The sequence below is a fragment of the Aythya fuligula genome, chromosome 11, assembly GCF_009819795.1.
Source record: "Aythya fuligula isolate bAytFul2 chromosome 11, bAytFul2.pri, whole genome shotgun sequence".
Lineage (NCBI taxonomy): Eukaryota > Metazoa > Chordata > Aves > Anseriformes > Anatidae > Aythya > Aythya fuligula.
In genome coordinates this window covers 2,365,534-2,383,541 of record NC_045569.1, presented here as the reverse complement: position 1 = coordinate 2,383,541, position 18,008 = coordinate 2,365,534, and the positions used below count along the sequence as shown (strand labels likewise).

At 43.8% G+C, this 18,008-nt stretch overlaps 1 protein-coding gene across 3 annotated transcripts in view; it reads left to right on the top strand.

Moving 5' to 3' along the window:
- Window positions 1-18,008, top strand: part of FAM214A (family with sequence similarity 214 member A) — a 43,749-nt gene that overhangs the window by 13,293 nt on the left and 12,448 nt on the right. For all 3 annotated transcript variants that reach the window (XM_032194602.1, XM_032194600.1, XM_032194601.1), the window contains 4 exons: window positions 13,977-14,161; window positions 14,945-15,147; window positions 15,816-15,941; window positions 16,145-17,996. In XM_032194602.1, coding sequence (XP_032050493.1) covers window positions 13,977-14,161; window positions 14,945-15,147; window positions 15,816-15,941; window positions 16,145-17,996 — 2,366 coding nt within the window. The remainder of the gene's footprint in view (window positions 1-13,976; window positions 14,162-14,944; window positions 15,148-15,815; window positions 15,942-16,144; window positions 17,997-18,008) is intronic.

Sequence of the window (18,008 nt, the reverse complement as noted above, 5' to 3'; positions counted from 1 at the left end):
GGAGGAGGTAGGGGACCCTGGCTTTGGTGTGAGTGTGGTGCAGAGGAGCAAGGTAGAACCCGTAGCTCATGGGATGGATGTGGCTCTTCATTTGTGGCCAAGGCGGGGACGGGGTGGTGGGTTTGAAGCTCTGACCACTGGGCAAGGTAGGACCTTCTGTGCCCCTTTGGTGATAGAAAAACTTCCGCATCAGCCGTGCATTGTTAAAGACAGAGCACTCTGGAAAAATACTGCTGCGGGTTTCCTCTGTCCGTGCTCTTTTTGCAGAGGTGCTGGCCTCTGGCTGTTCTGAGCAGGATGCTAGGGCACCAAGTGCTAACTTTCCTATGTGCTGTAGCAGAGTCATTCTGCAGTTCCTGGTTCTACTACCAAGTGAAATTAGAGCTAGAATGGGCAAGATCTCTTTTTAGAGCAGGTTTCCCAAAAGAGCATTTGTGTAGTCTAAACTTCACAGCACTGAAACTACTGGAGAAAAGTGCTTCTGAGGCAGGTTTTAGTTTGTTCCCCGGGGAAAGCCACAGACGAAATCAGTGAGTATTCCTGCATGTGAGTCACTTCTTATGAAGCATAAACAACCTGTTGTAAGCTCGTTTTTATCAGTGCTCAAAATAAGTAGTTTCTTCAGCTGTTGCTGTTTTTGTGAGTTACGTTTTTGGCTGCTGATCTTACTTTGTGCTAGTGGCTTCTCCACAGGGTGAAGACAGTCCTGTACACACAAGTGTACCTGCCCCGTATGCTCTCAAACTGCATTTGCAGAGAGCAATATTGTGTTGCTGTGTTTGGTTACCTGAATGGACCAGGGACTTCTTCAGCCTCCTCAGCCATAATATTACTTCCAAAGAGAAGGGAAGCAAATTCCTGGAATTCTTACCTGGTGGTTAGTATTTGTTTTCTGGGATACAAATTAAGAGGCACGTTCAGGTCCCAGGGCTGCATTTTGCTATGTGTTGTACAAACATGGAAAAAAAAAAGACTGTCCTTACCTCGGACATTATGCAACTATCACACAGAATCAAGGTTTCCAACAGGGAGGGTTGTAAGGAAACAAGGGATAATACTGATAAATGGTGTTTTTGGCACCGTGTGTGTGCTTCCCAATTGGAGGGTAACTTGTGAAGTCCAGGCAATTAATGGTCTTGAAACTCCAACGCATTAATGTCGGAAGCTAGTTGGAAGCAAATGTTAACTGCAATAGTGAGAGACAACAGGAATGATGGCAAGTCATGGAAGATGGTGCAAAAGTGTTTTTTTCTTTTTTTTTTTTTTTAAAAACAAACAAACAAAAAAAACAGTATTTTGTTAAGGAAAAAAAAATCAGCAGAGGAATGCAAAAAGGTGTATTGAGTCAAAAAATACAATGGGAAAATGTTTTCCTGTTAGGCACTAGCCATACATCCCTTCCTCTTAAGGCTGGATGCCTCTGTGTGTTTTGCACACTTGTTTTCAGTGATGGATTCCATGGGAAATGTGGGTGCAGTGGGTGCTGCCCAGAGCAGGCAAGCGAGGTGCTGCCGGGCAGTGGCACCGGCACGGGCAGGGAGTACTTCTAGCTTCGTTCCAGCCTGGACTAGAAAGAACTCCTCTCTGGGGAAAACTTGGGGCACTGCTGCCAAAATACACGCGCTGGGGATGTGGGTGCAGTGTGGCTCCCCAGCCAGGAGCCAGAGGGTGCCAGGGGTCGCGTTTTGCACAGCAGGGAAGGGGCTGTTTGGGGCAGTGACCTGTGCCTGGCGTTGCGGGAGCTCCCAGAAGCGTGTGAGGGGGTGCAGAGACCATCCAAAGGACATGAAGGCACATGCCTGGTGCGATCCCATGCTTTACTCTCTAAATGCGATTTGCTAGGGTGGCACACAGGTTGGTCAGCTCAGCAAGAAGAGTCTGGTGAACTCAATTCCACCTTCTTCTGGGGGTGAAGAGGGCGAGCTGCATTATGCCTGGATCCCTGTGTCAGGTTCTGGTCCTTTCAAGATGAGCCACTAGTTCAGTTGATGAGATTAAATGTTCGATGCTGAGAATCTCTCAACTATGTTTTATGTCAGTTCTTCAAGATAAATGACTGCAAAAACCCGCTGTTAAAAGCAATAGTCAGTGTAGTCATACATGTATATTCCTAATAGTCGTATATTCCTAAAACTTAAAACGTTTTTATTATAATCTTCTATACTTCACTTTTCATCTCCGCTTTAAAAGAAGAAACAGTCTTTAAAAGAAGAGAGAATACAACAAAATTATGTGATGTGGCTGCTTCAAAATAATGAAACTTAGTTTCCTTATGGATTTGTGTCAGAAGATCTCTGCATAATCCTTTTTGGTAATGTAGAGGTTTGGCACAATGAACGTGGCTGCCAGGTACTTGGGTTTTGTGATGTTTGGAGGGGCTTTTTTTGGTCTGATGCTCAGCTCCAGCATTCAGAGTAACTTGTGGCTATTGAACTTGACAAGTGGGCAAATCTTTGATGTCTGAACTGCTAGTAGCCGATGTGTAGCAGATGGAGACTTTGTTGTTTCAGAGCTGCAGATGGCTTTAGAGCATTTTCTCCTTTAAAAAAAGAAAAAGTCATTTTGACGGCTTCTGATTTAAGTTGTTGTATATTTGCTGTGTAAATTTTCTGTTGGCTTCAAACTCAACACGTTTTTTTCCCCCTGCTGGGTACTTTTGGTTACACATATCTGTAAGTGATGGAGGAGGAGCTAAGCTTGGTTTTGTTTGTTCATCTCGTTGCTGATGCCTGTTGTTTTTGCACAAAATACAAAAGAGCCCGTGGAGGACCTGGAGCCTGGGCTGGATAAAAGCTTTGATTCTTCTTCGTGCTATTTTTAGCGCAGTGTTTTGTTTTCTGTGTAATTCCTTGCTCTGCGTCCTGACTCACAGGTCACTGATTTTAGAGCGTGCGAGTGCGGAGCTGGGCCCCCGGCCGCCGTCCCAGGCGCTGGCTGCGTGGAGGAGCCGGGCGATCCTGCTGGGGGCTGGGAGTGGCGCTGAGTGGAAGGGTGAGCCCTGTCCCTGAGCTTCTCTGGAAAGTATGTTCTAAGAATACGCGGGACAGGCTGTTACAAAACACACGTGCAAGCAATAAACTCGGCGCGGAGGCCAGGGCCGATGGGTGACTCGAGGTCAGAGCCTGCGGGGCCGCTGTCGCCGGGCCCACGCCGCACCAGCAGCCACGGTCAGCCTGGACGCGCTGCCCCCCTCCAGGAGGGGGAAGCGTTTTGGACAGCTCTGTTGTGAACACACGCTGCCGTTCGTGCTCTAGTAGCGTTAATTTTAGCGCTTCAGGCGAGTGTCTCGTGTCTGGGGCTGTCAGAAGCTTGTTTTGCTCCACAAGGTGCCGGGTGGCAGGGATGTTTATGGGAGCCTTCCAAGCTGCACTGCAGGCTGGCTGAATGAAGGGCAGAGGGAAAGCAGATGCTTGCAGTTTTTAAGCAAACAAGCATTTCTTAAATTGCAGTGCTCGAGTGGGTCCGGTTTTCAAAAAGGTACTTTCCAAGGCGTGTGTGCTTGTGCACAGGAAGCCTGACAACGTCTGAGTGCTCCACAGCTTCATTAGGGGTTGTGTTCTTAAATCTTGAAGTAAATCTGAACTGTAACGAGAGAGCTGTCGCACAGCCAGGCTCCTGGTGATTCTTCAGACTGCCTGAGAGAGGGACAAAACCTGTCTCCATCAGGCTGCTCAGTACGTGCACAGATGGAATAAGGCTAGGCACGTGCAATGACTATTGTGATGGTTTGGACTGGAATAAAAGTACATCACTGCCCGAGCAGCCGATGGTTTTTAATTCCTGGCACGAGATCTTCTTTCAGGCCTTGTGGAAAGCTGCACAGACTGTCATTTCCCCTAGAATCTTAAAAAATAAGGCAAATTAACTTCCAGATATTTTGGATGGGTTAACTGAGACAGGGATATCAGCTGAACCAAGCACAAGTGTGGGTGTCTTTGGTGCTTCTTTCACCCATGACGCTGCGCTGTAGTTTTTATAGGTTCCTGTCAGACGACAGAGTATTTGAAGTCTCCTGTTGGGGCCCCTAAGGGAAGGTGCTGCAGTACAGCTTACTGAGGCGTTGGTGAGCTGCTGGTAGCACCTCTTTTGCACTCTTATCGAATCCATGGCACTCGTAATAATACCAGAAGTTTAGGAGAAGTGACAGATCCAGGGGAGGGTAAGAATTGCTGTCCCTGAAGAAGTGGCATACTAATGCTACATATGGGAGGCCCCAGCCAGGTTTTTAATAGCCCTGTAATAGAGTAGACTACTTTTACCAAAAAAGTGGACTAGGTCATAAGTGGTTTTTCCCAGAATAACTGCCCTTCCCTCGTCCCACATCCTTCTCTGGCTTACTGGTTTGTTTTTTAAGGCACACCACAGTAAAACTGAGGAATTACAATATCTATTAAAAATAGATACTGCTGCATAAATTTAAGGAGATTTTCAAGGTGCAGACAGTTCCTCAGTAGTCCTGGAAACTGTATTCTTGTATCTGTCTGCCCGTTGGAAAAAGGAACGTTTCAAGAGAGGAGAAGCAAGGAGGAGGTAGCGGGGTGTCTGCTTTACCTACTGCTGCTCCCCTGGGAGTTCAAAGTCAGACTTCGGTCTGAGGCTGATGGCTGTAACCGCACCCGCTTGGGCTCGTTGGCACCTCACAGTTGGTGCAGGTGAGTGGCTAGTGATGGGTTTTTGGAGTGTGACACCATTTCCAAGGCCGAGTGCTTCGGCACTTGCAGAACGCCCCCTGCTCTGGCAGCAGGATTGCTGTGCAGGCCCAGGGCTTGGTTAAGGTTTTCCATCACGTGCGATCCTGCCAGCCACGTGGCTCCTCTTTCACAGGGATTTCCCTGCTTCTCACAGCTGTGGCATCCCGGTCGAGTCTACCCAAAAATGATTCAGTGTTGGGTGTTTTGCATTCACGTTGCACTTCTTGAATTTGCTCTGGCTTATTTTTAAGAGGCCTGGCAGCAGTCTGAAGCAAATGTCATGTTTTGTAACGGTTCTTTTCTTGCAGTGACCATAGGAAGAGAAATACTAGCTTGGGTGTCTGTGGCATTTTTCTCTTGTATAATACCAGGTGTTTGAGACACGCTTATACACTGCATAGATGGCATTCACCATCAGGAGCTTTATGTGCTCCCGCTTCAGGTTTGTTCAGCCCCTTAATGATTCTCCCAAATCATTTGCTGAAAATCTTGAGAGCTGAAGGCACTTCACATTCCTCCTCAGAAAAGAAATGTTATTAGAATTAACAGTAAAATAAGCACAAGAGCACTTGAAATTATGTTGTCAACGTTTCTAAGAACTGTAATTACCTAAGGTGATAAGCTAAAGCCTGAAATATCTCAAAGATGATTTTTAGTGTTAGCGAGGAAGGGTTTTTTTTGTTGTTGTTTTGTTTTAAAAAAAGGTGTTTCTGGCCTGTCTACATGACTGTGAATGCTGTTCTCAAAGACAGTTTCATATATTGTAAAGATGTAGCGATACGGAGCAATAAGCTGCAGAACAAGGTTTTAGCAGAAGTCTGGGCAGCACAAGATGCAAACATGTAGTGGTTTATGTAGAGAGCTGCTCTGGCAGCTCCCATAAGCACTGAAATACCTCCCGTAGTTCTTTTTTTGTTTTGTTTTGTTTTTTTAAACCACAGTCCAGTGTTTTTTTCCAGGTAACATAAGAGTGATTTATTATCACAAATTGCTGTTTTACATCTTTAGATCAATCTCTGTATAAAATATTGCAGAAGTCTGCAAACAGTTGAGTCTTAGTCGAGCTTGATTGTTGAACAAATTAAAGAGAAAACTTGTGTGTGCAGTCCTGAACTGTATTGTGTTTAAGGCCTCAGATAAAATTTCTGGCATCCATTTTTCTTTATGTATTATACAAATGCAGTCACAGCCAGAATTTACTGCAGAACTGCTGTCAACCTGTTTAATGGGAGGGAAGTCTTGGCTTTCAAATGGAATTAGGCCTCCCGGTGCTCAACTGCTGCAACTGCCGTATGGATGTTATGCCTTCAGAAAGAGGTGAGGCCTGGCCAAGTACGCATGCTTTTTCATTGTAAATTCATGTTAGGCTTCCATTGAAAAGAAAGCCACAGATATGGAGCCGCTGCAGTGTGGTATTTACAGCTCGCAGAAAGATGAGCAAGTCAAGGAGAGCCTTCGGTCTGCGTGCCCTCGGCCGTGTCGCTGCTGCTGCTCGGTTGGGTCTTGAATTGGCGAGTTCTGGTAGCAAAGCCCCTCATCAGCCATCATCGTCCTCATCTGCGGGGTCCATTTGGCTGGGGAAGCTGTGTTGAAGGACGAGGCCTCGCCCCTCCGAGAGGGTTGCCTTCATCAGAAGTGAGTGGTGAAGGAAGTTTGAAAAAAGCTTGAATGTATATTTAGAAATCTGATGTAGGAAAATCCATACTTTTAATGTTAAAAAAGCTTAATCGTTTTCTGGCAAACACCTTAGGAAAAAACCTTCACATTCTGTAAGCTTACGGAGGCTGTGTTTTCTGTTGTAGGCTGATGTACTGCCTTCCTCCCCAGCTCCTTCCACTCCCAAGCCACCTTGGCTGGCCGCAGTTGCACGCTGTGCTGGTGGAGACCGAAGCTCGCCTAGGTCTCCTCTCCACAGGTCCCTTGCTCCCTTCTGTGAAGCTTAAATAAATTACTGAAGTGATCCTATTTTCCACATAATCTTGCAAAATTTATATCCGCATGTTTATGAGCATGGTAAATCAGTGTTGATGCTGAGTGAAGGCTGTATAGAAAACCTTCCTTCCCAATTACAGCTGTACAGTCTACTGAGCATTTATTCTGTACTTTTAGTGGCATGTACCTGTGCTGAAAGAGGTGTTTTCTAATCATTCACCTTTTATGAACTAACAAAGATATCTGAAAAAAAAAATCAGAGCTGCTGAACTAGAAATCCTGTTGCTTTGTCTTTTTTTTTTTTAAGGGTCTGTCTCAGTGGTAGGTTTATCAAGCCGCGCAGTTTGTTCTAACACCTAATGTAGGTAGCGATCAGCTAACCAAGGGAAAAAGTAGAGCTCGAAGAGAGCAAATGGAAAACTTAGAAATTATTCAGTCGGCTCCTGGCATGCATGTTTTTTCATTATAATATAAGATTTTGTGCAGTTCACGTTTAGCCAAATGGCAATCTAGGAAGTCTTAGTATAAGGGAAAACACAAATTGTGTTTAATTAAGAGCATTAACTGAGGCAGAAGTCCTCTTTGTTTTCACTCCCTGCCTGGTTATAGCATGTTAGTACAAGTAGCATCTTTTGTAACCCATTCTGTAGACAACGAAGTCTAAGGATCAGCAAAAAGCGTTATGTGTTGTTTCTCCACCCTGCTTGAATTTAAGATCTAAAACATCCTTTAAAAAGTCAGCATTAGAGCTCGTACAGCTTTATGCTGGCACTCCAGGGCTCTCCTGCCTTTGTCAGGGTACAGTGGAACAGCTGTATCTTAGAATATGTGATCTCTCCCAGTTCAATCAACTGGGATTTGAAAAGAGTCTGAAACTTGCTGCCTGTCTTCAGGTATTGCTTTTCTTCTGTTAAATGCAGGCCGTGAAATCAGAATGCTTGGTCTGCTTCACCATTTGTGATTTCCTTCTGGAGGAAGAAACAGTTGAGCTTACATCATTTGTTCTTTTTCTTTGCCCAAGTAAGTGAAAATAAAGCTGGTTTCTCTCATCGAGATACAAATGTAGGACCTAGAGGTTGGTTGACTGCCAGAAAGTCAAAAGAAGCAGGTTAACCTGACATTGCTAGGTAACAACAGCGAGTTACAGTTGGAAGAAGAGAACTGACTCAGTAAGCTGTGCAGTGATGGCAACACAGGCTGTCAGCCAGAGCGCAGGAAGCAAGATGGGAACACCCAGATCAGTTTACCAGTCTGCTTTTTGTGCTCTCAGAGCACTAGTTTCTGAGATTATTGCGGAGAAAATTAGCTTTAAATGAGTGCAACTGCTGTTCTTCCCTTGGCTTTTGTGTTGGTACTCATTAAACTCTTTGACCCTGAATGGGTTTTGGTAGAAGTCGTTTGGTAAATTGTACTTTTGTCCAGCCCAGTTTTAAGCCCAGTGTCCTTCTGATAACTTCATTTGCTGAAAAAGTGACTTGAGAGTAGTTGAGCGTGCTGTGAGCTGCGTGCAGCAGGGCCGCGGAGGTGCGGGGAGCATTGCAGGCTGGGGGCAGCTGGCGGTACCTGGTGCTGATGGATCCGTGTGGCCCTGGAGGAGCTCCACTGGCTGCCGTGTAGCCATGTCTTGCTTTTTAAAAATCACCCCTTTCTTGCAAGATTTTGTGTGGTTATGTTTGCTGATGATAAACTGTTGTCAGAACACCAAAGCAGATAAATTTTTCCTATTCTTCTGTGCAGAACTAAGTAGATCCAGCACTTGCATAGCTTCTAGTCTATTTCCTTTGAACAAGAGCAGGGTCTACATCAATCCTAATTTCAAACTCCTGTGCTACTGTTTCCTGCCTCCACCTGAACTGTTTGATGATCGGGTGGTGGTCCAACTCAATACACTGGAAAACAAAAGGAGGCAGCAGAAGTAAGATGAGGCATTGCACTTCTATATGAGCATTTTCTTAATGGCTGTCATGCTTTCCAGGCTCAGAGATCGATGAGGAACTAAGGATTCAATGCAGGAAAAAAAATCTATAGAGGAATATTCCTAAAATAAGGTGTGTCACCAGGTCACTGCATTTGCTTAAATTTAAGTAAACCTAGTCAATGGCTTGTTTCTTGAAAGGAGTAGGCCAGCTTATGATTTTGACTCTTGATATCTAAAATTATACTTAAAACCTTACTATTGCAAGGCTTGTGAGCTGTGTGACTTCAGATATAATTACGGGCTTGTAGCGTACGGACATGACATCCAGAAAAGCATGGATTTCAGAGGTTCAAGGGCAGCTTTCTTTGAAGTGGAGTACAACATGGAGTTAGTTAACTGAAGCATCCTGAGGTGTTTCTAATTCCAGAAGAGAAGCTGTTAGTCAAATGTTTACATTGTGTTTCATTTCCTTTACAGTAGTTTTTTGAATTCCTGCCTTACTCTTAAAACCCAGAACTACCTCTAACCCACTTTTGGAGAAGTGAGATGATAAAACCTATTTGGAGTTAGCTGTTCTGGGGGAAGGGCCAGAGAGCCGTAGCTGTAACTTTTTAAATGCCTCGCAATTGCTAGGAGGAGATAGGGAGGGAAAAATTGACACTGGGGTCGTACCAAAAGTACTTGAATGAGGTGCAGCACAGGCTGGAGGGGTGCGTGGGGGCAGCGTGGGGTGGAGGTGAGTGCTCGGTGCTGGCCGGGCAGCCGGGACTGGGCGAACGTTGGGGCTGGCATCCAGCAGCTCCAAGCAGCCCGTGCCGTGCGGCTCCCACTTCGTGCTGGGCTTCAGCTTCCTACAGGGATGGGGATCCAAGTGCTTTGTGCTGGTGGCCTTCACAGTCTGTTACGGGTGCCTGAAGACTTTCCAGGGACAGTCCTAGAGCATATTTTAAAGGTAATTATTAGCCGTGTTTCATGTTCTCCCTTAAAAGCAGCCCTGCAAATCAGCGGGGGTCCCCAGGGGACAGCACAGGGTGAGGGGTGCAGGCCCTGCCCGAGCTGAGTCCGCTGCCACCACCCCTGCAGGCAAGGATCCCAGCTCCCAGCCTGACGCTGGGGTGGCCCTGGGAGCACAATGGGCTGCATGGTACCGAATGTCTTTGCTTCCTGTCTGAGCCTAGAAAATAGATTAAATGCTCTTCTGCTACCCATGAAAACACGCTCTGTAATTGCAACAGAAAGTGCTGTAATAGGAAAGGGAAGGGAGTTGGTCCCCACAGTCGTGACCTGGCTGTGAAAGGAGTCAGCTGGGTGCAGCGGGCTGAGCTGAAGTGTGGGGAGAGTGCTCGCTTACAGCTAAGTGAGTTTGTGGCTCGCTTGTACCCCCCCCGTGTGTAACTTCAGGAGATTTTGGAACACAAGCCACTCTCAGCTTTCTTTGGTTTTGAGTTCTTGTTCTTTCCTGCAGTGCTCCAGTGATTCGTGGATGGGGGCAGGCAAGGAAGACCCTTTGTGAAATCTCCTGTTAAACAGGCTTTCCTGTTTGTCCAGAAGATGTAGAAAAACACTTCTTGTTGTAGAGGAGACAAAGGAAGACAAAAATGATGTACCTCCAGGTTTAAATTCTCCAGTACTGTATATTTTGTTCTATTTGTAGTAGCTTCAGTCTAAATTTATATTTTTCTCGTTTTCACTCCTAGTCATGTGCCATCTATTGCTCTCTTTTGACTAGCTGGTCAGTGCACTTGAGTTTCAATTTGTGATGAGAGGGCAGTAGTGCCTATTGCTGTAATTCCCATGTATTTGTGTCAACTAACTGGAGTTTTAGCTATTTTAAGGGAAATAAGAACCGTACATTGCTGGGATGCGTATTTTGTATTATACACTTGGATGTCCTGTTGGTAGAGATGAAGCAGAATAAAAATCATGTCTGGAGACAGATTACAGGATTGAGGTTATTCTGTGCACAGTATATGATGCCCTAAATAGGGCTGAATCATAGGCAAAAGCAAACTGTCACAGCACACGTGCACCAAGACTTTTTTATAACTAGACACTGAGTTTGCTGTTTCTATAAATGTCTTTCCACCCTTGTCCTCAATTACATCAACTTGCATCATCTGTGCCTGTTGTGTAGGAACAATTACCAGCTTCTCAGTATTCATTGCTGTTTTTTTCCTTTCCTAAAACTATTAGTTGTTAGATAATATAGAAATCTAGTGGAGCTGAAAAAAAGTCAATATGCCACATGAAATTTGTAGGAAAGTGCATTTCTCAATATCCATTGTTATTTCTGCATAAAAAAAGATTGAATACCTCGATTGTTGTACTGTTGATATAAAGTTTTAAGCGTTGGCCTTGCCCTCGTAATGCTGTTATGAAAACAGCCGTGTTTCCTAGCTCAGCACTTGGTGCCTGTCATCCTTTCAGGGGATGCAGTTTCCATTTCGGAACATCCTATTTGTGTCCCGCAGCCAGTGCAGATGTCTGTCAAGCGAGCTGGTCTCCTTCCGTGCTCCAGGCAGGGAACCGGCAACTTGTGAAACAACAGGGCTGGCCCAGGGCACAGGCAGTGTTTGTGCATTGAACTTGAACTTCTGCCTTGTCTGTTGATGTGGAGTAACACCGTCCGTGTGTTGGGAGCCTGGAGTACCGTCTGCCGGAGGTGCTCTGCGCTATAGATCTCCCTTGTTTATTCGCTAGGTGGATCTGGCATTTGGACATGCTCAAGCAGTCTCTGGCTTATGTCAGCGTGATGGCTGTGAAGAAACTGGGCGTTTTAGGTATACAGTGTGAGCTTCAGTACCAGGTGGTTTGAATGTGTAAGGAAGGTGGGCTTTTTGCCTGAATCTAGCCAGCTGTGAGGAAGCACTCAGGCCATAGATCTTACCCATTAATTTGTGTCAGGTCCAAAAACTTTCGGTCAAATTCAGATCCTTTCTGAAAGACAGGGCAAACCAATAGGTCTGCTGCTCCCCATGATAAGCTGTTAGTGTTAATTACAGGGCGTATCTATTTTATTATTATTAGTTGCTATTTAAAGTTTTCTAGAGAAAATTATCAGGTATCGCATCTTACTGTGCATACTCCTGTTCCTTAAGAAGCTATTTGTCTAAGGTAGGATCTGCCTGTATAAACACATGCATCTTGATCCAGCTCTTTAACTTTTTTTTTTTTTAAACCATAGTATTTTTGCATATTTTAACTACACAGTTTCTCTCATATTTTCTTAAGGATGAATATTTTCTTCCCCTTCCTGTTTCAGCTGCTAAACGTGAAGCCATCCTTGTTGTCATCTCTCCTGCTCAGCACTTTCTAGGTTTTTGAAACTTCTACATCGGAGTAGAAGCACTTCAATAGTGATCTGTCCTAGTGTGACTTCCTTAAAATTACTGGGATCTTTGGGCACGCGGGGATGAGCATGATGCTTGTATTGGCAGCCAGGTAATAGCTAAATGCTTTTCAGAGTTTTTCCGTATCCCATTTCCCTGTTCTGCAGGTATGACTTACCTGTTGTTGACCAGGGTTTTGACAGGGGAAAAAAAAAAGTCGCAGGTGCCTAATTTTGGAGGTGACTCATATCACTACACATGAGGCTTGTCCTCTGTTATTTGCTGTTCCTTTAATCTTTCATGCTCCCTTTATTAGTAATTTTCTGCCCTCTGTCAGATGAATGACCACTGTAATGATGATTTCATGTATGGTGTGTGTGTCTCTCGGGGTCCTCTGGGGGATTTCATCTGTCCTCTGGCTGCTCTTGGTGGCCAGGTGAGCGCTGCTGGCAGCACCCAGCTCGTCCAGACCCCTTTTTGGGGGGGGACACAGCTGGGGCTGGGCAGTTGCCTGCGTCCCTCCGTACCCCCGTGGCTGGAGCCGCAGGCTGGCACGGAAAAAAGGGGTGGGGGGAAGTCTGTAGGGATGGGGGCTGGGATAATGACCTTGGCTCCCCGGCAGTGGGCTGGCTTCTCCCGGGTACCTCGTGCAGATCCCTCCAAATAGTCTGCAAGCCCTGGGGTCTGGGGAATACAAGCCCGAACTAGGCAATCATGGACATGCAAAAGCTAGTTTTACATACTTTGCAATTTGCATATGCAGGTAATTAGGCGTTTAATTGGAGTTTTTGTTTAATACGTCCCTTATATGGATTTCTCAAGTCTGTCTTGCCATGCTTGCTAAACGCCCTGGTATTAGGGAATGAAGGCAACAAAAAAATAGACTCTTGAGTCTGGTTTTCTCCAAGAGGAAAGGTATTTATCCATGGTAATCAAAACAGGAATAGAAATGGAGAAAAGCGGGACTTGGCTTGTCCATCTTGGCAGTTTTGTGTCGGTGGATGACACAGGGCACGTGCTAAAATTGTGAAGATGTCATGTGCCTTTCTTCCCCATAAGCATAAAAATAAAGAACCGCTGCCAGTCTTGCCTCCACCTGCTTTATTTTGCTACTCTTAAAATAGACTTTGAAGTCAAGTATTTTAGCTTCCTCTGAAGAGATCTTTCTGTAACCTCTTCAGTAACTAAATCATTTTGATCCTTGAGCGTTTCCAAGCAGAGGGGGAATGGCATGCCCTGGTTGGACTGGAGTCTGTTTGAGGGCTGTGTGACACCCTTAAGCTGGGGGGGAGCAGGGTGCTCTACAGACTGCCATGAAACAGGGGACTGTGCATTGTGCTCTGCAGGAATCGTGTGCCAGTGTAACTCGTGAGGAGCAATGACAGCTGCTGCTTTGTTTACAGAGACTTGTTGAGTTTTAATTCTTTGTACAAGTTTAGACTGAGCATTGTACAAAACAATGAATATTCTGTACGTTCCTCCTGAACCTTTTCTATGTTTGAAAGCTGTTAATGGTAACTATAAATGGCCTTCTCTTCAATAACCTCCAGCTCTCAGCTGGAGGAACTCTCAATAAAAATCTTAAAGAACATTGTGTCCCACTTTTCCTAACAGAAGGAACTCTTACTATTTTTTTTTTTGCTATTCATTTTTTTTAATGTACTATATGATGTATCGTCTTCCCTTTATATCTGTCGTATGATATTAATGATGCCAAGTCATACTGCCATTAGGCTGCTTCCGTTAGCACTTGGGAAGCCTTTTTCTTTCAGAAAAGCTGTAATTCAGCCGTGGATCACAACACAAACACTTGTTTCTTGGCACTGATGAAGTCTGGTGACTTGGCCGGTTACTACATGTAGCTTTCTTTAGAGAGTATTTGTAATTTTATCTGCTTGCAGTGGCAAGTTATGGGCTGAGGCCGTTGGTTTGTTTTGGTGGTGTGATCATTTAGGTGCTAAGGGGAGGACAGTCTGCCTGATACAAACGTCCATTTTCCATACCTCTTGTTTGAGGTATAAATTGGAACAAACTGCAGGGGCAGCAAACAGTCAAACACTTGTTATGCAGTAGGTGATGTTAATGTTTATCTCTTTGAACTGACAGATACTTTAGATGAATACTTCGAGTATGAAGCTGAGGAGTTCCTGGTCTCCTTGGCCTTGCTGATCACTGAAGGTCGAACACCTGAATATTCGATAAAGGGCAGAACAGAGGGCTTCCACTGTCCTCCAGCACAATCGAGTCAGCCCCCAACAACTAAGCATGAATGCAGTGACAGAGTGGCTCAGGTATGATGGTACCCATTTCATCGCAAGTATTGTGGACTTTGTTCTTGCTACCGCGATCAAAATCAGATGAGAAGTCCTGGTAGATTCACAGCTAAGCACGAATAACAATTACTTTATGACAGTTCTGCATTTAAACAAGTCTGTAGTTTAGTATTATACTAATAATAGATCAGATCTGTCCTTAAAATGAAAGATCATTAAGCCTTTTATCGTTGAACATGAAATTCTGCAGACTACCTGAATGCAGTACCTATTTCAGTCTTTGTCATGCAAATTGCAAGTGCTATACTTAGCATTCTTGTTCTTATTTTGAGAAAATGTAGGCTGACTTGCCTAACTTTTTGATCTTCCAGGTGGTATTGAAAAGTGAATGGTCCAAAAAGCAGGAACACCATCAAATCTAGCCAGTCTCTTTTGGGTTAAGGCTGGAGTATCCCATCTCGCAAGTAAAAAGTGTATGATTTTACACTGTTATTCATGCAGAAGTTAGCCTGCTCAGAACCACAATGTTTCTTAAGATGCTGCTGAAGGTGACTTGTGGAGAGAGTAGTGCAGTGTATGGTGGTTGAAGAAAATTGATGTGAGCTCTTTTTATGCAGTTGCTCGAACAGCAGCCATAAATGATTTGTTACTTTTTCATTTAATACTCCAGTATTTACCTCTGATTTGATGAAACTTAGCCTTCAGAACTTGATCCTTACCTTCTTTCAGTTCTTTGGAATACATCTTAAAAGTAGTTTTAAATGTGGCTACTATTTTCATGGCTTGCATTTATTCCCTCAGTGTCGTCAAGCCAGGCGAACCAGATCTGAGGTTATGCTGCTGTGGAAAAACAATATTCCGATCATGGTAGAAGTGATGTTGCTTCCAGACTGTTGCTACAGCGATGAAGGGCCTAACACCGAGGGGAATGATTTAAATGATCCTGCAATCAAACAAGATGCATTGCTGTTAGAAAGGTGGATTTTGGAACCAGTTCCTCGACAGTAAGTTGGATGTTAGGATTAGTTGATAATTGCGAGAATCTTGTCCTGTAAATCTCTTTAAAGTAGCTGGCTACTGTTTTGGAATTGGCCTTTTACTTTTAGGACTTCAGGATCTGACCAAATCACTATTTACTAGTGAAATCTGAGCATCTTTTAATCTTACTCTTGCTGTATCCATAATTTCTGCGTTGTGCAATGCAGAGTATGTAGTGTGCCTAGCTGAAAATGGTCATTTTTATATGTGTTCTGTTAAGTTGTATAAAAGTTTATACAAGTAGGAATAAATCAGGCTGTGTAGTCTTCAAAATGTTTGGAATTTCATTGTTTTCTTTGACTCAGCCATGTTTTATTTTCAGAATGAAAATCTGTAAGTATATTATTCCAGTATACAATACTATATTCCAGTATTTAATGCAAAATGCTTTAACAATACATGTGTATAATATATATAAAATAAAAATAAAGTATATTTTTAAGACTGTAATTTCCTACAAGATATTGAAAAATACTTGACCTACCCGACAGCTAAAAGTATAAATGGAGAAAGGGAAGAGGACAGCAAAAGATATTGTTGTGAAAGCTTAGTTTTAATAGTATTCTATGTTCTGGTTCTCTTAGTTCTCTCTGTATATTCTTAACGTCTCTGCGCTTCTCTTAATTCATTTTAGAAGTGGAGATCGATTCATTGAAGAGAAGACACTTTTACTGGCTGTTCGCTCTTTTGTTTTCTTCTCTCAACTGAGTGCATGGCTGAGTGTTTCACATGGTGCTGTTCCCCGTAACATTCTGTACAGGTATGTTTGAGGAGCAAGTTGTTTTTATTTTCTGTTTGCCAGTTGTTGCAACTCATCTTAAAACAATTCTTCCCATCTGTTCTCCTCTTTGTTTTCAGAGGGTGCCACATCGTTGGCCCAGCCCTCTGGTGGTTGTGTATAGTTCATGTACTTTGCAAAGTGTGGCAGCATGTTTCTATAAATGCTCTTCTGTATTGTTTCAGGGTGAGCGCTGCAGATGTGGACTTTCAGTGGACGTTCTCCCAGACACCAACTGAGCACGTGTTTCCTGTTCCTAATGTTTCTCACAATGTGGCCTTGAGAGTCAGTGTCCAGTCCTTGCCCAGACAATCGAACTACCCAGTTCTGACTTGTAGTATTCACACCAACCTTAGCTTTTACGAAAAGCAAATGCAAGAGCGCAAGTTACATCAGCGCAGTGAATCCAGTGCAGCAGAGCAGTGCAGTACCTCCAGTTCGCAGCGTGTCTGTGGGAAACAAGCGTGGACAATGACACCTGAAGGCCTACTTAATGTAAAAAAGACACCCGAATTTACTACATCTATCAGAAATTTAAAGCTTTATCCATCTACTGGCCTTGGATCTGACTGTGGGGCATCACAATCTAAAGCTCAGTGCTATAATGCTACAGCAGACAATAAGACACAATCTCATGAAACAGCTGTCAGAACTTTTAAAACCTTTTCTTTAACTGATTCCCGTGTTACAAATGGTCATTGCTCTCATCAGCCCACCGGAGAAATCAACCCATTAATAGGCTCTTTACTTCAAGAGCGACAAGAAGTCATCGCAAGAATTGCTCAGCACTTGATTCACTGTGATCCAGCTACTTCACCGGTTGTTGCTGGACGTCCCTTCAACAAACATGAAACTGGCTCAGCTATGCCAAAAGCTTTTCGGAGTACTTACGAAGATGAAAACTTGCTTAAGAGAGGCAAGGAAACCTCCCCTGCTTCTGTTGCCAGCTTAGATAAAGCAATACAAGAAGATGGTGGTGAAGGCAAAACCAGAGCAATACCAGAGATCCCAAGGCTCGATCCCCGTGCTCCAGTGAACCACTGTGGCCGTTCCTCTGCAGGAGAGGGAAACCCTCTCATCGATTCTCTGCTTCAGGAGCGGCAGGAGGTTATAGCAAGGATTGCCCAGCACTTGATTCATTGCGATCCAGCTACTTCTCATGTTGCGGGACGTCCATTCAAAGCATGTGAAACTAGCCCAGTTACTTCAAAAATTTTCCGAAGTACATATGAAGATGAAAATTTGCTGAAGAAAGGCAAGGATCCGTCTTCTGTTTCTTTTGCTAAATCCAATTTTTCTTTGCTAGAAGACAGCAGTAAATCAAGGATGAAAACACCTGATACTCCTAGCAGTACTTCTAGGTTTGATGGTGAATCGAAGGCTTCTCTGAAACTCCAAGCAAGAAGAAAATTGGTTTTAGCAAAACCCAATGAAGCTGTCCGACACGCATTTCATCAGACTTCAAATAAGACTTCTCATTTATTTACTAATATGCACACATCATCATCATGTGTTAAAGAAAATAAATCTGAATTGCCAGATAAATTGGAAATAATACATTCTGGTTATGTGCAGAAAGACCAGATAACCAATAGAATTAAACAGTGTTCAAATTTTAGCAGCATTGATGAACAGATTTGCACAAATAAACTTAAAGAAAGAACAGTTGTTAGTGAGAACAACAACACGGACAGTTTTAACAATTTACAGATAGATAAATGCAGAATACTTGAAGGTACAAAAAAAGCATCTGTGATGCAGGCATCTGACTCTTTGCACAAGAATGAGTTCAAGTGTTTAGATAAAGACTCGAAAAAAACAAATATTTATGAGCAAAATACTCAGCTTATTAGTATTGAAAATTATTTAAATAAAGACCATGACAGTTTCAAAAATAAAAACAAACAAGAGAAAACAAAAACTGCACATGATGAGAATGAAGACCCAGTAGGCCTTGATTTCCAAAGCACTTCTCAGAAGAAATCTACAGAAGACAGCTCAGTCAGGTGTGAGCGACTGAAGAACCCAGATGTGCAGGTAAACAGAGAC